Here is a 26,417-nt window from a genome sequence, read left to right on the forward strand (position 1 = left end):
TGAGCGCTGTGGGAGAAGCTGCTGCTCTTCAGGAGAAGATGGTTGATGGAGAGAGTGAGGTGCCGCCCCTGCCTCCCCGGTTCAGGTTCAGGGATCTGCTGCAGGGGGATCAGACCTGGCTGAACGATGACAAGTAAGTGTGTGTTCCTCTGATAGAGCTCACTTTAATCCAGCTTTAAATCTGTGAGATTTATTTCATAAAGAGAAATGTGATCTATTATAATATCTCTTAAAAAACAATAGCATGTTCTTCAATGAAAGAAATCGCTAACACTTTATAATAACTTTCATTAATATATATATATGATATATAATATATATATATATATATATATGATATATATATAATGATTAGTAGATGTGAACAAAGCAGTAGTTCATCCGAAATTTAAATATGAACAAATGCTCTCACATATGGCACTAATTTATAAAATAAATTTGCATGGATATTCATATTAAAAATGTTAGCAAATCATTCATTAGCTCATCAGAATTTGAACATTAATTAATAAATCACTAGTAAATATGGATTTTTAACCATTCAATTGTTTATCAAATGTAAAAAAAAAATAACAGTTATTAAATATTTGTTAATGGTATATTAATAAAAGTTAAAATTAAGAAAACAAATCTAGTTTTTCATTCGTGTTTAAGTTTGGATGGATTTATAGAAGACACATTTTTACAATTAAACATAGTAAAAACAAACAATAACCTAATAAAGGACAGATATCATAGCCCCCATTGTAAAAATAAAGAAAATAAAAGTACTCATAAAATGGAAAAGTACATACTTTTAGTATTAAAATTAATACATACTTAAATACAGTACTAAACATACTAAATGTACTACTTTGGAACAACTTATACCAACTTAAGTATTTCAATTTCAATTGTAATTAATTCATATTTAAATACAACATACTAAGCAGTAGGTTGTGTTTTTGAGAGCTTTTTCGTAGAACTTCTGCAAACTTTAGTAGATTTAACTTTGCTGTTTTTTAATACACTTGAAGTATATTGTAAATGTGCTGCTTTGCATATTGATGCACATATTCTGTACTACACTATTCAGAACTACACTAAAGTGCACTTAGTGCCTAAAAACAAAAAAACAATATATATATATATATATCATTTGTTTTTTCAATTAACACAATGTTTAATTAAAAGCATATTGCTTAAAGTGTTTTAATAAAGTATATTAAACTGAAAGTGCACTTCTAGTTTTCTTTATCTAATTTGAATGTATTTTTAATGCTTTTAAATATACTGTCTATTCACAAGTGAAGCAGAAATCACCAGTAAATATAAGACTTTATAAAGTTTATTAAGAGCTACAGTATTTTATAAATATATATGTGTTTATTCAGTCCACTGACCTCTAAGACTGTGGTCAGCCTGCCAGCCCTAAATCGATTTTTGGCAGATCAGATTTAGATTTTAACCAGATTTTTTTTATAGTCTAAACAGTCAGAAACAACATAAAATAGTTTTTTTTGCAAACTGGATTCAAACCACATTTGAAAGCATTTTTTTTTTATTCCATTAACACAGATTGCATATTGTTATAATATAATATTGTTTCCAGAAGAGAAGCAAAAGTCAAAAGCTGCTTATATGGCAACCCATGCATATAAATTTGTAAAAGAATAGTTGGCAATACTTTGTAAAGTGCAAATTAACAGGTTACTGATTTACTGATTAATACTATAGTTTTCTTTAATCCAAGACTGGATTAAAGTAGGCACAAGACAGAAAGCGCTGAGGAGGGTGGATTATGGGAAATGTAGTCATTAGTCTTCGTGGAGGCAGGGGGAGGCCAGAGAGCTTGATTTAAAAAAATAATCCTGTAAATAAAGTCATGCTAGAGCTGAAAAACAAATATTTTACTTCCTTATAAAAAGCCCAGAATACTGTTATATAAAAACATTAAAAACATTGGTAACACTTTATAATAATTTTAACTAATTAATATACTATTAACTAATGATTAATAACTGTTATTTTTCACATTTTAAGAAACTAAAACGTTGCTATCACATTTGTAAATACTAATGAACACATTGGCAACATGAACTGCCCGGTTTAAAATTCACATTTACTTTATTAATTTATTAATGCTCAAATTCTGATGAGCTAATGAATGATTTGCTAATAATTTTAATATAAATATCCATGCTGATAAATAATTGTTAATATTAAATTTCTGATGAACTACTGCTTTGTTCACATCTCCTGATCAATAATTAAACATATATTAATGAACATTATTATAAAGTAAACCAAAACATTTACATGATATTATACGCCAATGGATTGGTATTGTAACCATCAATGGTACCACTTTAAAATAAGACTACCTTTATAAAGGGTTTATAAATGGTTTAGTTTATTAATGGTTACTAATTAGGTTGTAAATGCCTTAAACATCATTAGTAATCAGTTATAACACATACGTAGAAATGTATGTAGACCTGTTGTTGCCAAATAGTGAACCCACAACCATATAACTGATTATTAATGATTTTTAAGGCATTTACAACCTAATTAGTAACCATTAATAAACTAATTGTAAACCATTTATAAACCCTTTATAAAGGTAGTCTTTTTTTAACGTGGTACCCAATCAATTTACAGACTATTAGATTGCCATACCCCTTATTGATGACCACAAATCTTCACAGATATGAAGATCCAACCGGTTCATATTGCCACAAGACTCACTTGTATATTGTGTTATAACAGGAAGTATTCATTGGGTTGTTTTATTTTACTATTATAACTGGGTATTTTTTAGGTGAATTCACAGAACTCATTACTGTTGACCTAAACAATTTTTACTCTTATTTTGTGCTCTTTTTTTTTACTTCTATTTCCGTAGGGTGCAAGTTGAATTCTACACCAATGAGAACACTTTAAAAGAACGACTCATGCTGTTCTTCATCAAAAATCAAAGATCAAGTGGGTCATACTGTCTATACTATATAAATAATACAGCATATCAAAATCATTGAGTTACAAAGTGACCACAGCTATGGTAAAAGCTCAAAAGAGGAGACTTGTTTTTTTTATAATTTGAAAATTATAAAGCTTTTTCATAAAAATATCAGGTTATGTAAAATGTGTCCAAATTTTATCTTGTGAAAACTCTGCCCTTTTAAGAAAGTAACCTGTGACATCAGTGATATCTCAACATTCATACTGTTTAATTTTCAAAAGACTGAAGACACTTGCTGCTGCATGTTTAGCAATAAATAAATAAATTAATTTAACTTAATATTTTTCATATTAGCCCAGTATGTACATGTACATGGATAGAGTAATGTATTGCAAGATTTTGGCCAACAACCGAGCATTGAATATAGGTCGTGAATGGGTCTTCCAGCATGACAATGACCTGAAACACACTCAAGACACTTTCACTAATGTTTGTGGAGGCAGTCCCAGCATGACTAGCTGCTGCTTTTATCAAGTGATTTAGGAACATCTGAGACCAGTAATTTGGATAAGTGAGGGAAAACTATTGCCTATATATATATATATATATATATATATATATATATATATATATATATATATATATAGTGTATATTAGTCAAAATGAAAAATATTAAGCCAAAATAGCAGCTGGTTTGCTATATATTTTGGTATATTTTGTATAAAATCACAAGAGATTTAGATCTAGCTCAGGTATCCTGATTTCCACACATTCCACTTAAAATCTCAAACTTTCCCTTCTTCTTTTTTTGTTTCAGGTCTCCGAATACGTTTCTGCCACTTCTCGCTGAAGCTGCTCAGCTGTGTTTTGTATATATTTCGAGTGCTGACGGACCCGGAGTGTGCCCTCAAGGCGCCAGAACGCATAAAGTGCGTCTCGAAGTCTTTTGTTGGTGTGAATCTTCTGGGAGGTTCCACACATTTGATGTTTCTGGCAAATGTGGTCTGTTGTCAGGGTCTGAGTAATGCTAATGGAGCCATAATTTCGATCAGTGGAAATGAGTGGAAAACCTGCAGCTCATGATGAACCACCAGCGCTAATTGATCAGCTAACCAACAAAGCTCTTTACTGGACAACAACCACTGAGTGTGGTCAGCTCAGTCATAGCACGTTCTTTGGCCACTTTATCGGAAACCCCTGTCTTGGGAAGGACCCTCTAGTGGCCAGCAGGAAAAGGCTGAGGACCCTTGTTGTAGATAGACATGTTTCTAATAAAGTGGCCAGTTAGTGGAAACATAGAAAGCAGAGGAAGCAGAAGCAGAGAAAAGTAGGTGTTTCTAATAAAGTGGCCAGTTAGTGGATACATTGGTAGGCGTTTCTAATAAAGTGGCCAGTTAGTGGATACATTGGTAGGTGTTTCTAATAAAGTGGCCAGTTTGTGGATGTACATTGGTAGGTGTTTCTAATAAAGTGACCAGTTATTGGAAGTACATTGGTTGGTGTTTCTAATAAATTGGCCAGTTAGTAGATGTACATTTCTAATAAAGTGGCCAGTTAGTGAATGTACATAAAAAAGGTGTTTCCAATAAAGTGGCCAGTTAGTGGAAACATAGAAAGCAGAGGAAGCAGAAGCAGAGAAAAGTAGGTGTTTCTAATAAATTGGCCAGTTAGTAGATGTACATTTCTAATAAAGTGGCCAGTTAGGGAAAGTACATGGAAGGTGTTTCTAATAAAGTGGCCAGTGATTGCAATATTTGAGTGTGTAATGCATGTAATGCTGCATCATTAGTTATTGTTTTTAAACCCTGTTTTAATTTACATTTTATGTACTTACTAATTTTTGTAATTTTATTTTTACAGCCTGAATTGTTCTCAGTATAATTACACCCATAATTACACCCTGTTTGAAATAGACTGGTAGGTATGAATTACATTGTTTAATAGTAATAGTAAAAATAGCCAGAAGGAAACGTATTATATATTCACAATATTTTCACAGCTATTTCTTTGATGATGAGCATATAAATGGGTTTATTATTGAATATATGAAATGTGATAACCTGTTATTAGAAACATACTGTATTTATCTTAATTAATGATTCCTTTTTCTATCAGGACTCCAATCATTTGGGTGGATCGTAGTTTCGCCCTGTGGGCTCTACAGGTACAAGTTTAATTCAGATTAATACTATAAGTGGAGATGCACTTCCACACATTATACACGATAATAAAATGATTTGTTGTTTAATAAGAGCTTCTCTTCACGTCCTCAGGCGTTCGTAGCGATCGTATGTCTGTGTGAAACGACTCTGCTGACGTATTTAAGCTACAAGGTGAGAGTTCGGGTTAACGTCAGATTGTTTTTAACACCTTCCTGTAAAAGCAGCATTAGAAACTGGTTTAGAAGTTGAATGTAAAATAAAACGGTTTGTGTTTTTAGGGGAATATCAGGGAGCAGATCTTTCGAGTGACTTTTATTCTGGAGATCATCAACACCGTGCCCTTTCTGATAACAGTGAGTTTACCTTCAGATAAATTAATGATAAAGCTGTGAATTATTTGTTATACATATATAGGTGCATAACTGATAATATTAATATTTGAGTCTTTAAAAATAATGGTGATATTGGCTTTAGTGATGATAATGGTATTGTTGGTGATATTGGTATTAGTGCTAATATTGGTGATATTGGTATTAGTGATGTAAATGGTGATGTTATAAGTGTTGATAAAGGTGATATTGATATTAGTGATGATAATAGTGATACTGTTATTAGTGCTGATATTGTTATTAGTGAATATATTGGTGATATTGGTATTAGTGATTAGATTGTTATTAGTGATTATATTGGTGATATTGTTATTAGTGATTAGATTGTTATTAGTGATTATATTGGTGATATTGATATTAGTGATGATAATAGTGATACTGTTATTAGTGCTGATATTGTTATTAGTGAATATATTGGTGATATTGGTATTAGTGATGGTATTGTTATTAGTGATTATATTGGTGATATTGTTATTAGTGATTAGATTGTTATTAGTGATTATATTGGTGATATTGGTATTAGTGATGGTATTGTTATTAGTGATTATATTGGTGATATTGTTATTAGTGATTATATTGGTGATATTGGTATTAGTGATGGTATTGTTATTAGTGATTATATTGGTGATATTGTTATTAGTGATTATATTGGTGATATTGGTATTAGTGATGGTATTGTTATTAGTGATTATATTGGTGATATTGTTATTAGTGATTATATTGGTGATATTGGTATTAGTGATGGTATTGTTATTAGTGATTATATTGGTGATATTGTTATTAGTGATTATATTGGTGATATTGGTATTAGTGATGGTATTGTTATTAGTGATTATATTGGTGATATTGTTATTAGTGATTAGATTGTTATTAGTGATTATATTGGTGATATTGGTATTAGTGATTAGATTGTTATTAGTGATTAGATTGATGATATTGGTATTAGTGATGGTATTGTTATTAGTGAATATATTGGTGATATTGTTATTAGTGATTAGATTGTTATTAGTGATTATATTGGTGATATTGTTATTAGTGATTATATTGGTGATATTGATATTAGTGATGATAATAGTGATACTGGTATTAGTGCTGATATTGTTATTAGTGAATATATTGGTGATATTGGTATTAGTGATGATATATTGTTACTAGTGATGATATTGCTTAATACTGGCCTTATTTCTGATACTGGTGATATTGGTATTAGTGATGATATTAATGATAATTGTGATACAATCAATACTCCTGATACTATCTGCATTGTGATATTGGTTATTTTAATGATACAATCAGTATTATTATTATTATTATTATTAGTAGTAGTAGTATTGGTAATAATAATGATACAAGCAATATTGGTGATATTGGTGATATTAGCAACATTGGTGGTATTGCGCTACTAGTGATGATGTAGTGATGAATTTTCTAAAACTAGCAATATTGGTAGGTTAATTTTTGGTAAAACTGCTAACACTTATAATACTAGTGATGTTGGTGTTATTAGTGATATGGTGATACTGAAGCTGCTGCTGTTTTTAGTGTTTTTTTGTAATAATGATAATAATAATGATATTTGTGTTATTAATCATATTGGCTGCAGTGGTGATATTGGCACTATTGTTGATACTGCTGAGAGTTGAATTACATTTATTGGCAGTATTCGTGACAAATCTCTTTAATTGGTGAAATATGAGCACGTTTATCACCTGAAAATGTTTGGTTTCTCTCCTTCTGCAGGTTTTCTATTTTCCCCTCCGGAAAATGTTCATCCCTCTGTTCCTCAACTGCTGGTTGGCTAAACACACGCTGGAGAATATGATTGTGAGCGCAGACAGTAACAGAAACTCTTCATATATTGTTTCATAACTAGTAGCAATAACAGTCATTTGCTTGGCTATAAAGAGAAATTTAGTTTCAAAATGAAAAGCAGTCACTACATAGGACACATGAAATGCATGGATTTTTTGCAGTAACATGCAGAAAATATATATAATTATGCCTATATATAATAATAATGTAATATAATAATGTTATAATACATACCTCAATATTCATATTCATGTAATTCACTGTTTCTTTTCCCAGAATGATTTTCATCGAGCGATACAGAGGACACACTCGGCCATGTTTAATCAGGTCCTGATCATGATCTCCACACTCCTGTGTCTCATTTTCACGTGGTGAGTGAGCGGCTAACAAAGACACGGCATTTAAACAAACTGAAAAACATCGTAGAGCATCAAAACTGACCAAAAATTATTTCTATCAAATTTACAATACGTTTCTTATCCATGACATACTAAATCTCTATCTGGACGGGATTCTTTTCTCATGAGGATCAGTGAGTTTTTAGGCTTTTTCTCGGTCACATGACATCGCAGTTCAGTAGCTCCTCCATTTCCACTCGCTGTTGTGTTTTTAACGTGGATCTCCATGGAAACCATGGCGTGCCCAAAGTGTAATTACGGTGTGCGGCAGAGGACAAATATCTATTTTATGAAAGGCGAGGAGACGAAACTCAGAGATGTGCGTCCGGACGGGACTAAAACTACCGGAGGAGCACGGAGTTCAGAGAAAAACAGTAGATAATTCAGCCTGTAATTTATTTTATCTCAGAGGACGTCTAAAAAAAACACCTACATGATCGTTCTGGACGGAAATAAAATCACAGGATAAAAGAGAGAAAATTACCCCAAAACCCCCTAGTTTGTACATCCCTGTGCTTTACTGACTGGCCACTTTATTGGAAACCCCTTTATTGTGCTTCCACTCACTGGCCACTTTATTGGAACCCCCTACCTCCCTGTGCTTCAATGACACATTATTGGAAACACCTACCTCGTGCTTCCTCTCAGTGGCCACTTTATTGGAAATACCTTTATTGTGCTTCCACTCACTGGCCACTTTATCAAAAACCCCTTACTTGGGTTTTCACTCACTGGCCACTTTATTGGAAACACCTTTATTGTGCTTCCACTCACTGGCATCTTTATCAAAAACCCCTTACTTGGGTTTTCACTCACTGGCCACTTTATTGGAAACACCTTTATTGTTCTTTGCTCACTGGCCACTTTATTGGAAACCCCTACCTCCCTGTGCTTCCACTCGCTGGCCACTTTATTGGAAACTCACAGCTACTTAGAGAGCCAAGGAAACAGCTTTGGTTAGTATAACATTTTCTGAACGTTATAATTCACATTTTTAGCATTTTTGCTTAGCATTCTTATGTCATTCTCTGTTAGCTGAAGCAGAGCTTATAAGGTGTCAGAAACATCTTTCTGAGTGGTCCAGCGGTCTAAAGCGCTGCCACTATGAGCGGGAGGTCGCAGGTTCTCTCCCCACATCACTCCTAGGGTGATGTCTGCAGCACAGGGCATCTGTGAGCTGCTGTATCAGAACCGAGTCGCTGCGCCTTCCTCCGATTCACATGTATCGGAGGAGGCATGTGCTAGTCTTCACCCTCCTGGTGTGTTGGGGCATCACTAGTGATAGGGGGGAGTCCTATTGAGTGGGTTGTTTAATTGGCCGTGTAAATTGGGGAGAAAATAATAAAAAAATAAGTGTCAGTCTATAACAAGATCTGAACCTGTGTATTCGTGTCTGAGAGACGAAGCCGTGGCTGGAGTTTCCTGTTTGCTGCCGCCGACCTCAGAAAGATTGGTTTAGCGTCCATTACAGCTCTTCAGCCGGGTTCGTCTCGGCCTTTATGTGTCTCTAATGACCGTAAGGATGTGGTTGCCTCTGATTTCAGTTGTTGGTTCAGGCTAATGTATTCAAGCAATGAAAACATCATCTCTCTAAATGCTCCTGCTTCCTTTTATTTCAGCCTTATTGACAGCGCTGTGATTAGAGTTTTATAAATGGGGGGCTGAGCCTTTAGGGAGGATTCCCTCAGGATAAATAAGGTTTAAATGCTTAGAGCTGCAACAATTATAAAAAATCAAAGTCAAACAAAGGTACTGATGTCAAGCAAAGCTCCATCAAGCTCATGCTCTTCATATAATAATGTACATTTACACTGACATTGACAATAGGATTAGGACAGGAAGTTGTTATAATCTCCAATGATATTTGCCATGTCTCATGAAATTCTCCTAAATGTAGTGCAAATATATTCAGTTATATATATATATAGCTACAATTTAGCTACAATTAAAATAGTATATTTGAAAATAGGGTCAGATTGATACTGGATCAGGTTTGAATCCTGTTCATGCAGCTTGCCATCAGCTGCCAAAGCCCTGAGAGAGCACAATAATTGTCCTTGCTCTCTCTGGGTGGGTATAGTACAGTAGATGGCGCTCTCTCTTTCCCCTACTCATCACTCCTAGGGTGATGTGGATCAGCACAAGGCTGCATCTGTGAGCTGATGTATCAGAACCGAGTTGCTGCACTTTCCATTAGGGAGAAAATGGGAAAAAAGTTGGTTTAAATCAAACGAAGTAGTGCTGGTGTGAAGACAACCTAAATTACTTTTTAATTTAGATTCTGACAGCAATGCACAAGTAAGAATTTTCAGATAGATTAAAGAGGATTTAACTTTAAACAATTAAACTAAAACTAAAGTAAACCCTGTATCAGTCCAGAGCTAAGCTTCTCCACCAGTTTAACATGCTGATTTTTCCTCAGGGCAGGAAAAAGAGCCATTATTTCAGTCCGCAGACTCATCGGCACGACTTCATCTCACGTTATTCACCACTAAGTGATCACGACATCACCATTACCTCATGCTCTAATGCGAGGCCTCAGGTTTTTAGTGCTGCTTTTTGGCTGCTGCTGTTTTGCTCCTAAAGTGCGAGCGAGCCGCAGTGAGAGCTGACACATGAGCAGGGCCACCAACTGAAGACGTAATTATCCCCCTCATTTCCTCAGTCCTCAGACCATTAACAGACTGGGAGGCTCTCTCTGGGCTTTTGCAGTGACGTCACTCATCCTTCTCACTGATTCTGTTTAGTTCCAGGTCTTTTTACAGGATTTTCTAAGTAACGTTTAAAGTATTCTCCCTGTATTTTTACAGTATTTTTGTTTTCAGAACTGCCACAGAAAAATAACCAATAAAAATCTGTATAAGTGAAATACTATGTAAAAAAGGTTTCTGTATATTTCATATGATATATCTGTCAAATAAATGATTAAGATAAATTACAGTGAATCAATGTGGAGAAAGATTACAGTATATGACTTGATTTATATGATTTTACTGTAAATGAATTAGAATAAGAATATCACAGCTTACTCATAGTCAGTTTTGTCATAAACAAATACATTATAACACTGTAATTATTATTCTTTAGTTGCCAATGAAGTACAGTAAAATTATTACTTATAACTAATAACTGTAAAACTATAGCTAGCTATATAGTGTAAAGAATTTGACTGTAAATGAACACTAAAATACTGGCAGCAGAAACACAAGTTACAGCATAAAGTCCTAAAGCTGTGCTTTGCGGTGAAGTTACTGATATCTTGTTCTTATGGCCTACAACACTGTGGCCAGGCAATCAGAGTGATGTGTAATTAGTATTATTTAAAAAAAAGGGTGCTTTTTATGAAAAAACTCTTTACTTTTACTAAATGTGTCCTAGAAGCCTACATTTCTAAAAAAAACCAGCTGCACCTCAGCCAAATTTGCTAGCAAATCAGTAATTTTGTGTTGCTCATACAAATTAAAACTGTGCTGATAAAGCTTTTACATGTTAAAACTACTTTACTACTTTAAAAGTTTATTTTAGTTGGTTTAGTGTAGGTAAAATAATTAAATAACTTTAATGCTTGCAATGAGATATTCTGCTTTTGTGTTTTCCAGTTTGTGTACATCACTCCCCAAAATGAATGAGATGTTTAATCTATATTTTAATCACACTTTTAATATGTTTTTAATGTTCAGTTGGACATCTCACACAAATACACTTAAATTGCATTAAACAGTGGCACAAATAACACATGGGATAGTATACTCAGTATAAATTTTGTGCGAATGTAAATCATTTTATGTACAAACATGTAGTGATTAAGTACATTCATGTGGTCTATCCGAGGCTATTGGTGATTAATTATTATCTGTCATGCTATTGGCTAAGTTTAGCATGTGTTAGCCAACAGCTGAGCTAAAGCTAGGTTAGTTGAAGCTGGGTTATTTATTCTTAGTGTGTTCTGCGTGAGTTAGAGAATAACTAAACGACTATAAGTTTTCTCTCCACTGCAGTATATGTGGGATTCAGCATCTGGAGCGCGCCGGGAAGCAGCTGAGCCTCTTCGACTCGGTCTACTTCTGCATCGTCACCTTCTCCACCGTGGGCTACGGAGACATCTACCCAATCATCTGGCCCTCCAAGCTGCTAGTGGTCATAATGATATGTGTGGTTCTTCTGGTGCTGCCGATCCAGGCAAGTGTCTCCACTACTACACAAACCCATTAGTGTAATTTACTTACAGCATGCTCTGCTTCCCAGCGCAACATCCAACATCCAACATCCAACAGCCAACATCCAACAGCCAACATCCAAAATCCAAAATCCAAAATCCAACATTCAACATCCAAAATCCAACATTCAACATCCAACATCCAACAGCCAACATCCAAAATCCAAAATCCAAAATCCAACATTCAACATCCAAAATCCAACATTCAACATCCAACATCCAAAATCCAACATTCAACATCCAACATCCAAAATCCAACATTCAACATCCAAAATCCAACATTCAACATCCAACATCCAAAATCCAACATTCAACATCCAACATCCAACATCCAAAATCCAACATCCAAAATCCAACATTCAACATCCAAAATCCAAAATCCAAAATCCAACATTCAACATCCAACATCCAAAAAACAACATTCAACATCCAACATCCAACAGCCAACATCCAAAATCCAAAATCCAAAATCCAACATTCAACATCCAAAATCCAACATTCAACATCCAACATCCAACATCCAACATCCAAAATCCAACATCCAAAATCCAACATTCAACATCCAAAATCCAACATTCAACATCCAAAATCCAAAATCCAAAATCCAAAATCCAACATTCAACATCCAACATCCAAAAAACAACATTCAACATCCAACATCCAAAATCCAAAATCCAAAATCCAACATTCAACATCCAAAATCCAACATCCAACATCCAAAATCCAACATCCAAAATCCAACATTCAACATCCAAAATCCAAAATCCAAAATCCAAAATCCAACATTCAACATCCAACATCCAAAATCCAACATCCAACATCCAAAATCCAACATTCAACATCCAACATCCAACATCTGCGCCTCATCTGTAATAATAATGATGATGATTATAATAACAGTTTTGGCTTTATTACCTATATAATCACTTTATATAATAAAATGCTGCTCAGTTGAGTTAATGAGTATGGGGTGCTGTAGTTTGAGCAGTTGGCGTATCTGTGGATGGAGCGTCAGAAGACCGGAGGGAACTACAGTCGACACCGGGCCAAGACGGAGAAGCATGTGGTGCTGTGCGTGAGCTCAATCACAATCGACCTGCTGATGGACTTCCTCAACGAGTTCTATGCCCACCCCAAACTGCAGGTATCAGATCCGATTATTAAATAATACTATTATAAAACACTAGTGCATCCCAAAAAAAATAGAATATCATTGAAAAGTTACTTTATTTCAGTAATTCAGTACAAAATGTCAAACTCATATATTATACAGTTGTTTTATAGTTGATGATTAGGGCTTACAGCCAAAGAAAACCCTAAAAATCTGTGGTGTACTTTTGGAAGTGTGGGCAGTGTGCCAAGTCCTGCTGGAAAATGAAATCTGCATCTCCATAAAAGTTGTTATGAGCAGAGAGAAACATGAAGTGCTGTAATATTATCCACTCTTCCTCCAGACTCTTGATCGCTTGATTTCCAAATGAAATGTAAAATTTACTGATGATCAGTGATGGTTTGGAGAGTCATGTCTGTCATCTGCTGGTGTTGATCCACTGTGTTTTATTATCAAGTCCAAAGTCAGTGCTGTCAACTTTTACGGAGATGCGGATTTCATTTTCCAGCAGTATTTGGCACACTGCCCACACTTGAACTTTACCAAAAGTCTGGAGTGAGACTGTATGTATATACCGAGGTGAACAGGTGAATTCAATACTCAGGTGATAAATATGATAGCTGTGTACAGTAAATATGTGCAATAATTCTGTTTTGTTTCCTCTGTCCTGTAGGACTACTACGTCATCATCCTGTGTCCTGCAGAGATGGATGCTCCAGTGCGTCGGGTCTTGCAGATCCCGCTCTGGTCTCAGAGGGTCATCTACCTCCAGGGCTCCGCCCTCAAAGACCAGGACCTCTTCAGGGCCAAGTGGGTATGAATTTTTGAGGCTGTACTCGTTCACTTCAGTACATCCAGAATGTATTTATAATGTCTAAAACATTTCAATATGTAATTTATAAAATTCTAGAGCCACTGTGATTTTACTGTTATTTTTTATAACAGTATAAGGTTATTAAAGATAATTGTTATTAATTGAAAATTAAATTAAATTAAATTTTATGATGATTGGACTGCCAGAACTGCTCCAAAAAAGTGAAAAAACAAATATCTGTTTACACTTTCATGACATTTATTACAAGTTAATATCATTTTCAATCCAAGAATTCATTCAGATTAATAAAGGCTTGAATTCAATAGGATTTGCTGCCCCCTTCAGCTTAAACTCTGTATTAAAACAGAACCACAGTAAATCAGTGTAAATATTATAAATTAACTACACTCTCTCACCAGCAAGGTTATAATAGTTTTTATTTTTTATTATAGCTTAATTTAATTTATTTTTTCCTCCAATTCAGTTGCCGCCCGCTTTAAAACTGCTGGAGTTGAAACAGCGCTTATAAATAAATTAACAAATACGAAAACAAAGCGTATTATATCTGGAATTTTAGTTTGTTTTAGTTTTGTAGTTTAGTTTAATAAACACTAAATTCAGTTCCAGTTAGTTACAGTTTTTTAACTGTTTAATTACCGTTTCTATTTGTTATATTTAGCAAAAGTGCAATCAGTAGGTGTTTCCAGTGCGTGGAAGCAACGATAGGTGTTTCTAGTAAAGTTGCCAGTAAATGAAAACACAATAATTAATTTCTTCTCCTCCTCCAGGCTGGATAATGCAGAAGGATGCTTTATCCTGAGCAGTCGCTGTGAAGTTGACCGTACTGCAGCTGTAAGTTCGCAAAGAGAATGTAGAAGAATGCTTTAGTGAAAAATCACACACATTTTGTTAATCTATGTACTAAAAATGCAGTCAGGCAGCTTTTGAGTCATGTTTGTTGTTTGAAGTTCACTTCTTTAGTTTTAGCTTAAAGGCCCTATTTTAGTCATGCAGCTGAATTTAGTGCTGTGTCAGTGTGTCTTTAGTAAATAAACCATTCAGTGTGCCAGCTGTTATTCTTTTTAAGAGCCGGGTGAGCTCTGACTTTGGCGCGTTTGTATCTTAACAGCAGAGACAAAATACTGAGCTGCTCGTTCACACTGTGAAGATACACCAGCTGCTCATTTAAGGGAACAGCAATGTTATTTTTTTATTCTTTATTCTGTTTATTGTTGATGTTGGGCGGCTGACTCTTGACTGTTGTCAGGGTTTTAATCAGTCAGTGGCGCACCTGTATTTTTCACCACTGAGATAGAAACAGGCCAGAGATGTATACCCCTGAACACACCTCACTTCCAGACCACCTATGATAGGGCCCTAAATCTCTGTATAGCATTGCCATTTTATTAAAATAGTCTTCTAGAACAAAACTGGGTTTTTGGAATGCAATTGACACTGAAAAATAAAGGTAAATTAATTAAAGTTAAAGAAAAAAGCAACATTCGAACAGCGAGGCTTCTGATTATGGAAGATAACCAGACTGAACTCCTCCTAGTCTAAACTTTGAAGTGCTTTAAAGGACCCCACAAGCATATCTCAGTCTCTCCCAGTCTCAACTCCAGTCTCACCAAAATCCGAATAGAGTCGAGTTCCTCCACACAGTGGAAATGCACCAGTAATAGATATGTTTTGTGTTCCAGGATCACCAGACGATTCTCCGTGCTTGGGCAGTGAAGGATTTCGCTCCAGGATGTCCTATTTATGTGCAAATCCTCAAACCAGAGAACAAGTTTCATGTGAAGTTTGCAGGTAGTGAACAGGATTAAATCACTTCTGAAAGCTGGGATATTTTTGGGAAAGTCTTTTATGTTATTAATAGGTGTAACATGTCCTCTGTCCTCAGATCATGTGGTCTGTGAAGAGGAGTTTAAATATGCTCTCCTGGCTCTGAACTGCATCTGCCCCGCCACCTCCACCCTCATCACCCTGCTAGTGCACACCTCCCAGGGCCTGTGGGTACAAGATCACTGACAGGACATTAGATTAGTTCTGAAAAAATGTATACAGACTTTAATTTTTTCTTAACATGAACCCCAAATGTAGCTAATTAGCCAATTAGCCAAGATCTATTTGTTACCTGAGGTTTGTGTATTTAATGTTAGCACAAGAGCTTAGCTAATGTTAGCTAGAAATATTGTACAGCTCTGGAAAAAAATCAGTTTCTCTGATTTTGCTATTTATAGGTTTATGTTTGAGTAAAATGAACATTGTTGTTTTATTCTATAAACTACAGACAGCATTTCTCCCAAATTCCTAATAAAAATATTTTCATTTAGAGCATTTATTTACAGAAAATGAGAAATGGCTGAATTAACAAAAAAAGATGCAGAGCTTTCAGACCTCAAATAATGCAAAGAAAACAAGTTCAGAAATCAGAAATATTTGGTGGAATAACCCTGGTTGGTTTTTAATCACAGTTTTTTTTTCATGCATCTTGGCATCATGTTCTCCTCCACCAGTCTTACACACTGCTTTTGGATAACTTTATGCTGCTTTACTCCTGGTGCAAAAATTCAAAAGCAGTTCAGTTTGGTGGTTTGATGGTTTGTGATCATCCATCTTCCTCTTGATTATATTCCAGATGTTTTAAATTGGGTAAAATCAAAGAAACAGGCTGAGTTTACGTTATTGTACGTTCAGTAGATGTTCTCTGACGTTCTCAGGGAGGGACAGCAGTCTCCTGAGGAGTGGCACAGGATCTACGGCAGATGTTCCGGTAACGAGGTGTACAACATCGTCCTGAAAGACAGCGTCTTCTTCACCGAGTACGAGGGAAAGAGCTTCACTTATGCCTCCTTCCACGCGCAGAAGAAGTGAGTAAACAGAACTTCAAAAACATTTAGTGTTAGAAGCTTTAATGTTACTTACATTTATTCACTGGAGATACAAAGCTCCCACTACCAAGCAAATAATGTGTAACTTAAAGTGTAACTAAACTCCATGATTTTAGCTGACTCCACCCTCAGCTCAAATTTAAACAAGGCTAAAAAACGGGAGGGATAGTTTGGGAGGGGCACTGGGTGATGTGTTGGTTTAGGGGCGGGGCAGGAGGCTGAGCAGTGTGCCTCTGATAGTGGTGATGGACATCAGCAGGGGAAGATATAAAAGCTCTTTTAAAAGTTAGGATTAGTTTAGAAAATTTTAAGCAGGCCCCCAAATACAACCTTGAGAGATGTTTAAATTATAGGCTAATTGCTAGCATAATTCACAGCAGTTTCTTCATTAGAAGATTACTTAGCATGCAAAGGATTAACCCTCCTGCTGTCCCCAAATTTATTAACACCCTTTATTCTCTGGGTCAATATGTTCACAGCTATATAAAACTCCAGAAACTATAACAATTACTATAAAAAAACTATTATAAAACTATTATAATTAAATATAATTCAACATGTTAGCAAAGTTTATTTATGTTAATTTGATGAATTATCAATGGTTCTGGCATTGTTATAATGTTATATTAGTATTATATGAGTATTATAAGTATTGTTTTGTTATGGTAGGGCCTAAAATAAAAGGACATTTAGAAAAAAACATTATAAAACGGAATTTCCTAGAGAGCTTAATTTTATTACCACACAAATGTGTGTAAAATATGTATATTTTTTAAATTGATTAACATTCATCAAATTAAGAAAAAAAACAATAAATATGAATCACAAAACTGAGACTTTATACATTAAATAGAGTCAAATTGACCCCGAAGGTAAGAGGAGGGTTAAAACCTAGACCTCAACAATTAGCAAAGAACTGTATGAATAAAACCACCTCTAACTTCAGCTAACTTAAATTTTTTATTTTATTTTTTTTTTGCAACTTAATTATCTCTTTATTAACCTCTCTCAGGTATGGCATTTGTCTGATTGGAGTTTGCCGTGAAGAGAGTAAAACCATCCTCCTGAACCCGGGCCGTCAGTACACCATGAACGCTTCAGACACCTGCTTCTACATCAGCATCACCAAGGAGGAGAACTCCACCTTCAAGTTCCACAGAGAATGCAGCAAGAAAAACTCCAAATCCAACCTTCCAGTGCAGCACATGCTGGCCAGCATGGGTCAGACATCATGATCTATCATTCAAAATGATCAGGAATGATGCAGCAGGGAAATGAGGGTTATTAAGTGCACCATACTGAATACAGAGTACATCTATCTTTCTAAAGTGACATTTTCAAATGCACACTAGGGCTGCACGATTAAAAAAAAACAAAAAAACAACAGTAATCGGCCCTTTAATCAGCATTTAAATGTCTTTTTAAAAGGTAAATTGTGTTAAATAAAGAGTGTTTGATTTTCTGGGATTAAAAGAGTGAATTCAGCTGTAACTGGAAATATCTGCGCTGCTAAAATGTGCTGGACTGAGGTGCACAGCTTTGCATGTGGTTACCTCATGCTAACTCCTCCCCTCCCCCTCGTGCTTCTCAGGCAGCAGCAGCCTGTCACTCACACAGACACAGAGACAGCGCTGTGTATCTACTTCTTGTGTCGAGAATCAAAACATAAAACATTGCAACATGATCTGTTTGATTTAACTGTCTTAAGTGACATTGATGCTTAAATGACATATCGTGCAGCCCTAATGCATACAGGACAGGGACACTGAGTGGTTCAGCGGTCTAAAGCTCTGCCGCTATGATCAGAAGATTTGAATGGTTTGAATCCCAGTCATGCAGCTTGCCATCAGCTGCCGGAGCCTTGAGAGAGCACAGTTGTTGGCCTTGCTCTCTCTGAGTGGGTACAGTACAGTAGATAGTGCTCTCTCTTTCCCCTCATCACTCCTCCTAGGGTGATGTTGATCAGCACAAGGCTGCGTCTGTGAGCTGATGTATCAGAACCGAGTCGCGAGTTTGTTTTCCTCTGAGTGTTAGCACTGCTATGATGCTACTCGGCAATGCTACAGCATTAGCAGCAGCATATGTTTGACTCTTCATTTGACCCCAGGGTTGTGTTTTTTGTTTGTTTTTTTAAAGGCACCGTGGCCATTGACCTGCAGGACACCAGCGCCCCTGTGAGTCGTAGCTCCACCCTGTCTGTTCCAGCCGACCCTTTAAAACCCAACAGCAAGAGACCCAGCATCGGCCCGGTTCTGGAGGTTCCAGTGTCCCCCCTCCTGAATGGTGGGGAAAGCGACCAGTCTGAAGATGATGTGTCCTGCTGGGGGGATCAGTCTAATGACGGGTATAAGGATCTTTCTTCTGGGGTTTTGCAGCACTGAAGAATACATGTCAGTTGCATGTAGGATGATAGTGATGAATTAATGTGCTGTTTTATAATTTTAACAGATATATCATGGGATATCCTCCTAACCTGCCCTACATTGGAAGCTCTCAGACGTTTTGCCATTTGTTGAAAGAGAAAATGCCTTATTGCTGTCTTCGACTAGAGAAGGTACAACACTGAGAGATCGGGTTTTATATATATATATATATATAAATAGTCACATTAACTCACATCAAATGCCATTTTTGCTTTTGCAATCATTTAATCCTCTGTAGGCAATGCTAAAATGACTTTTACCAGACGTGGATATACTTTAGAGTAGTGAGAGTTGAAATGAGTTTTAATGGGAGCCATGATGCTCCTGAACGCATCCCATTTACTAGATGAAAAAAAAAAACACTGCTCGCCCACACTAAAAACTGATTGGCTTACTCTTGAAAGACCATTGCAGGGAACAGGCCAATCAGAACCCTCTCTGTTTTGCATGCGCTTAATGAATATACACACGATTGGGGAAAAAAGTACTGTTCGACATCCATATGTTTTTAATGGGATTTTGGTGCACTAAATACTGTATATTCCACTGGTTTTTAATGGTAATAATGCTAACAATGCTAATAATGCACCCATCCACACCAATTCTGACAAACTTGGAACAAAAATGGGACGTATTTTGCTTGAATTCACTATAAAACACTTGTAAAATAGTGTACATAGCAGTTGTGGTAAATTCCAAAATCTTTAGCTGACTTTTTTTTTTTGGAATATTGTACATTTTTAAGAATATTTAACTGAAAAAAAAAAAAACACCAACTCGACTTGATAATAAAACACAGTGGATCAACATCAGCAGATGACAGACATGACTCTCCAAACCATCACTGATCATCAGTAAATTTTACATTTCATTTAAAGGAAATCAAGGGAGCAGAGTCTGGAGGAAGAGTGGAGAGACACACAGTAAAAGCTGCCAAAGGTCTAGTGTGAAGTTTCCACCAATCAGTGATGGTTTAGAGAGTCATGTCTGTCATCTGCTGGTGTTGATCCACTGTGTTTTATTATCAAGTCTAAAGTCAGTTTATGCTTCTCTCTGCTGACAACAACTTTTATGGACGTTTGGATTTCATTTTCCAGCAGGATTTGGCACACTGCCCACACTCTAATCCATATAATACCATGGTCAGTTGTCATATTTAATCACTGACTGTGTTTTTTATTGTGTTTTTTAAAGAAGTGTCGACACAACCAATGTGAGGATGCCAAAGCGTACAGCTTCTGGAACAAGCCCATCATAGTATCAGCAGAGACAGCAGGAAACGGCCTGTACAACTTCATCCTGCCCTTACGAGCCTCCTACAGACCCAGGAAGGAGCTGAAGCCCATCATCCTGCTTCTGGACAACCTGTAAACTCTTTATTTATTCTTTATATTAGTCTTAGGTTTATAAGCCTTAGTTTGGGTTACAGTTAAAGGTTTGCATTGATTGTGAAAGAAAGGAAATTGATAGATAATCTATATAAATGATGTGTAACGTGCTGTCTTCTAGACCTGACGTACAATTTCTTGAGACCATCTGTTGGTTCCCAATGGTGTACTACATGGTTGGATCATTGGACAGGTATGAGACTGTTTCAGCATTAAACAAAATGGGCTTCTTAAATATGGATGACATTTTTATTATTATCACTATGCCCTTAATTCCTGTCTGATTCAGATATTAACCCTAGAAATTTCTGACTATACTGATACAGTCTAGGCTACTAGGGGTTGCATAACTAGTTTTATTTTAGATATTTTATTAGTTTCTTTTACAAATAGTCAACTAGTTGTAGTTTATTTAGCTTAAGCCAAAATAAACTGGTCTGCGGTCGCAATATTTGGTAGATTATTATTATTTTTTTTATTAATGCCCTCTTTTTTATTAATGCTAACAGACAACAGCAACAGTGCAGGATGTCCATAGATCGTAGCTCGATAGATTGAGACGCTACGACCTGTAATCTATGTGAAAACACTGGATTTTAGAGCGCTCTACTGTATTACTCTACAGGGTAATGTTGGATGGGATTGTGAAGTTTAGCTCAAAACGATGAAATATATCTATAAACCATTCTCCTTCCTGTTTAGTAAAACCTGCTGTTGGACTGGTTAAGTTTCTACTGAACACGTTAATAAACTCTCTTTTTCCTCCAGTCTAGACGACCTGCTGCGCTGTGGTGTCTCGCTCGCCGCTAACATGGTGGTGGTGGATAAGGAGAGCACCATGAGCGCTGAGGAGGACTATATGGCAGACGCCAAAACCATAGTCAACGTGCAAACCCTCTTCAGGTCAGAGCCTTCGTTTCCCTTCATTACAACAATTATAAAGAAAGTATTTGGTCAAAAGGAACGTGAACCTGCGCCACTGACTGATTAAAACCCTGACAACAGTCAGAATAAAATATCATTGCTGTTCTCTTAAATTACTGCACTGCACTGTTAAGATATGAACGCGTCAAAGTCAGAGCTCACCTCAGAGCTCACGCCCAAAACACACCCATGATTAATTAAGAATTAAGAATAAATACATGCCTTTTAGGGCTGTATTTCAAGCCGCTTTAGGCTACTTTTTGCACCATAGATCAGTAAAATAGGGCTCTTAAACTTGGAATTAGACTATCACCAATCTAATCTCTCTCTTTTCTCATTGGATACAGGTTGTTCTCCAGTCTCAACATCATCACTGAACTCACACATCCAGCCAACATGAGGTTCATGCAGTTCAGGGCTAAAGACCGTTACTCGCAGGGTCTCTCTAAACTGGAGAAGGTGAGCAAAACACCTTTAAATCTAAATATATATAACAAAATTACATTCTGTTATTAGAAAAATTTAATTGGAGCATTTTGTATATTAATGTCATGAGGACAAAAATGGCATCATGACTTAAAAAAAGCACTTTAAATGCTTTAAAAGCTCATGAATGTCCTCCTCTGTTCTCATTGGTTCTGTTTGTCCTTCATCCTGCTGGGGAGCAGAAGGAGAAGATGAAGGGATCGAATCTGGCCTTCATGTTTCGTCTGCCGTTCGCAGCAGGAAGGGTGTTCAGCATCGGCATGCTCGATACTCTACTCTACCAGGTAACCTAGCCTAGCCTAGCAACACCTGAGCTACCCTAAGCTTTGTTCACACAACAGGTAAAAACATACAAAACAATTTTTTTTTCATCCATGTCAAATCCAATTTGCAGCAATGAGATCAGAATTAATATGCCCTTGACATCAAGGAGAAAGAAAGAAGGAAAAGAAATAAAAGACTGTGAAGAGAAGAGAAAATAGCCAGCAGTTCAGTGGTGAGATAGATAGATAGATAGATAGATAGATAGATAGATAGATAGATAGATAGATAGATAGATAGATAGATAGATAGATAGATTTTTACCTGCTGTTTGAACATTGTGAAAAGTCAATCAATCAATTAAAATCAATCTATAAAATATAAAATGCTAAAAAAATAAATAGTTATAGTAAAAGTAAAATAAGATGATAGAGAATGATAGAATGAAGAATGATGAAATGAGCTGTTGTCCAAGCTGAACGTTGTGTTTATTTAACGTAATTTAGAAAGAAAGTAAAAAAACACTAAAAAGAAGGAAATTTGACATTAAATAAGCTGTTTAAGTTTCTTTTTTTCTGAGAAATTATTTGGCATGAACACCATGAGTACCACCCATTAACAGAACAGATTAAACCTCTGAGAGAAAAGTGTGGAGAAGGAAATAAAGTGCTCATGATTAAAAGCATAACAGCATCAGTTAAGCATGGTGGAGGGTGTGTTTTTCAACAGGCTTGTATGGCTACTCAATGAAACTGGGTAAAGAAGTAACTTTTTGTTCTTCTTCTAGAATTATTTTATTATGTTTTATGTGATTTTAAGGGTATCTATCCTAAAGATTCGACTTAAATTGTGGCCATACTGAAATATTTCTCTAAACAAGTCTCCCAAACTGAAGCCTGAAGTCTTTTTTCCAGTCGTTTGTGAAGGACTATGTGATCGCCATCACCAGACTGTTGCTCGGCCTGGACACGACCCCGGGCTCTGGCTTCCTCTGTGCTGTAAGTATTTCTCTGATTTAAGTTCTTATATGGATTAATAACAAAATAGAGCTGATTTTGAAGCTGAAGTTGTGTTTTGTTCCAGATGGAAATCACGGAGGACGATCTGTGGTTACAGACGTACGGCAGACTGTACCAAAAACTCTGCTCCACGGTGGGAGATATTCCAATCGGCATCTACAGAACCGAGTTCCAGATGAACGAATCTCTCGAGGTTTCTAAACAACATGTATTTTTTGGATTATGAATTTTACCAGATATCAAGGAGCAGTAAAGCCACTCCACTGAAGTACAGAGTTATACAGAATAAGCTTTCAGTGAAGTTTCTCCAGCACTAAGGCTGGGTGCAACAGCATTATCTGCTAACCGTGCTAAGCGCTAACTCTTTCGCTGTTCAGAGTTGAGTATATCAGACTGTAGTCTGCGTGTTTACCGTGTTAGGAGAGAAATATGTGTAGATTAACATCCAGCACTCGTTTACTTTAAAAGAAAATGTTTTTTAAGCATTACAGTTTTGATTACTTAAATGCTTTCCCCAGCTTCTCCATTAGAAGGGAAACATAATGAGACCCTTGCTCACTTCGATGTAGACTTCCTTACTAGTGTCTCTTAAAATACGCCTAATAATCCGGTGCAATTTATATATGAAAATAGGCCAGAAAATAGACATTTATTGATAGTGAGCCTTGTAGTCCGAAAAATATGGAGTAGTTCAACATTTAAGCTGCTTTTTCACTGTTTTAGAAGGTTTTTTTTATCTAGATTTTATCAGATTTGCTTTACATTCAGGGTTGATTTCTACTCGTGGTGTAATCAGTGGCAATTAAACCTAAGCTGCCTTTAGTTAAAACAGAATTATCGGACTGCGCTGCGACTATGATTGGGAGATCGCTGGTTCGAATCCCGGTCATGCAGCTTGCCATCAGCTGCCGGAGCCCCGAGAGAGCACAGTTGGCCTTGCTTGCTCTCTCTGGGTGGGTACAGTACAGTAGATGGCGCTCACTCTTTCCCCTCATCACTCCTAGGGTGATGTGGATCAGCACAAGGCTGCATCTGTGAGCTGATGTATCAGAACCAAGTCGCTGACTTCACATGTATCGGAGGAGGCGTGTGCTAGTCTTTACCCTCCTTGTGTTGAGTTGACTAGCAGCTGAATAGGTTGGACAATCCGCCTAGCTAAATTGGGGAGGAAATAGAAGAAAATTAGAAATAAAATAATATAAAAAGGAAAAAACAGAATTAATGTATCTGAATCCAGTGTTCTGTATGTTTTTTAGCTCTCGCAGTCGCAGCTGTCTGTAAATATGGACGACCTCGAGGAGGTGAAGGAGCAGCGAGACGGATCTCAGACTTTCCGAACCTCAGAGTCTTCAGACAGTAAGCAGCCGCTGCTGCTGAGGAGGAAGAGCCTGCAGTGGACGCGCTACCTCAGCCGTAAGAGCCCCCGGCAGGGGCCCGGGGCCGAGAGGGGCTTTCGGCAGCGGTGCGGCCGCCTCCCTCGCTCCGAACGGCAAGAGCTGGCCGAGCTGGTGAAGAAGCGCATGCAGAACCTCGGCCTGAGCTCCACAGGATACGGTGAGAAAAGAGGAACTTTTAATTCCTCCAATCTAGCTAAACCAATTGTCCTGTCCATCCAGCTGCTACTGTATATCCTCCATCACTAGTGATGCCCCCCAACACCAGGAGGGTGAAGAAGACCAGCACACGCCTCCTCCAATAGATATGAAGTCAGACTCCGCCTCTTTTTGAACTGCTGCTGATGCTGTAGCATCGCCGAGTAGCATCACAGCAGCGCTAACGCTCGGAGGAAAGCACAGAGACCTCTGAGAGGTTCTGATACATCAGCTCACAGAAGCAGCCTTGTGCTGATCCACATCACACTAAGAGTGATGAGGGAAAGAGCAAAAGAGCGCCATCTACTGTACTGTACCCACCCAGAGAGAGCAAGACCTACTGTGCTTTTTTTTGCTCTCTCGGGGCTCCGGCTGCTGATGGCAAGCTGCATGACCAGGATTAGGAAAAAAGCAATCTCCCAATCATAGTGGCAATCAACAGATCTCTCTCTCTCTCCACTCATAAACAATATGTATAAATAACATTTATATATATATATATATATATATATCACTGCGAATGATCAGCTGTAGTATCTGGTGAACGTGCTCACTTCTCTAATTCACGCTTTCCTCTGAACTTAGACGACATGAACGACAGCCACAGCTTCCACTCGTACGTCTTAATCAACCCTCCCCCAGACACCAGACTGGAGCTTCACGACACCGTGTAAGTCTGCACACGCCGCTGCATTAATACAACGGATTGTCATTTTTTACTGGAAAAATCTGCTTTTAGCTCCAGAGCAACAGTGAGCTGGAACTACAGGAAACACTAAAAAAATCTAGTTTCTAAAGAACTTCAGACAGTCTGACACTGTTATAGTTCATTTAATTTAATTTAATTATTTATATATTTTTAATGACTTTTTCTGAATGTTTTTGAGTTGTTTTTCGTCTTATTTAATTTTTACTTAACTTTTTATATTTTGGTTTGTTTTTTAAACTTTCTTTTATAGATTTTTTAAATTATTATTTTATTGTTTTTCGTTCATTGCTTATTATATTTTTTTACTTCTTTATGTTCTAAGTTTTATTTATCTGTAGTTGCATTCTAATCATTTTATATTATCATCTTTGATTTTAGGATTCTGTCAAAATTCTATTTTTTTCTTATTTGTTTTATATTTATTTTTTTTAACATATGTCTAATAAAAATCCTGATTCCTTTTATTTATTTATTTATTTATTTGACTAACCCTTCTCTGAGTTTTGGCTCGGCTACACTGTTAATGGGGGCCACCTTAAATATACTGAGTTTAAATAAAGGTTGATTGATTGATTGATTATGGGACCGTCTTTAGCTTTAATTACGACCCAAAAGCTTTTGCAACATCACATTAATTTCTGTCCAGAGTTGCAGTAATTTCTCCTCATTACATTACATTACAATATACTGCATTACTGCATATACACAACTATATGTTATATATGTTTTTAAAAGGTATTTTCTGTTTTAGGTACATCATACGTGAGGACCCGTTCTCGTTTGATTCGAAGGACGTGGACAGCAGGAAGAGCAGTGTGGGGAACACGTCGTGGACAGGAGACAGCCAACAGCTGGAGAGTCAAGTCTGATTCCCATTT

General features: G+C 36.5%; 1 protein-coding gene across 1 annotated transcript; it reads left to right on the forward strand.

The window, feature by feature from the left end:
* LOC103023075 (potassium channel subfamily T member 2) lies at window positions 1-26,417 on the forward strand. The gene is made up of 29 exons (XM_049482043.1): window positions 1-133; window positions 2,885-2,964; window positions 3,759-3,889; window positions 4,818-4,858; window positions 5,057-5,105; window positions 5,215-5,274; window positions 5,382-5,456; window positions 7,233-7,316; window positions 7,581-7,675; window positions 11,701-11,881; window positions 12,898-13,062; window positions 13,703-13,839; window positions 14,632-14,695; window positions 15,544-15,652; window positions 15,747-15,855; window positions 16,567-16,716; window positions 17,750-17,958; window positions 18,874-19,081; window positions 19,186-19,291; window positions 20,355-20,527; window positions 20,670-20,741; window positions 21,317-21,451; window positions 21,820-21,931; window positions 22,141-22,242; window positions 23,134-23,217; window positions 23,303-23,431; window positions 24,495-24,792; window positions 25,416-25,500; window positions 26,291-26,417. The coding sequence occupies exons 1-29, from the start codon at window positions 39-41 to the stop codon at window positions 26,406-26,408; spliced, it is 3,456 nt and encodes a 1,151-aa protein (XP_049338000.1). The 5' UTR covers window positions 1-38; the 3' UTR covers window positions 26,409-26,417.

This window comes from Astyanax mexicanus, chromosome 8 (genome assembly GCF_023375975.1).
Source record: "Astyanax mexicanus isolate ESR-SI-001 chromosome 8, AstMex3_surface, whole genome shotgun sequence".
Classification (NCBI taxonomy): Eukaryota; Metazoa; Chordata; class Actinopteri; order Characiformes; family Acestrorhamphidae; genus Astyanax; species Astyanax mexicanus.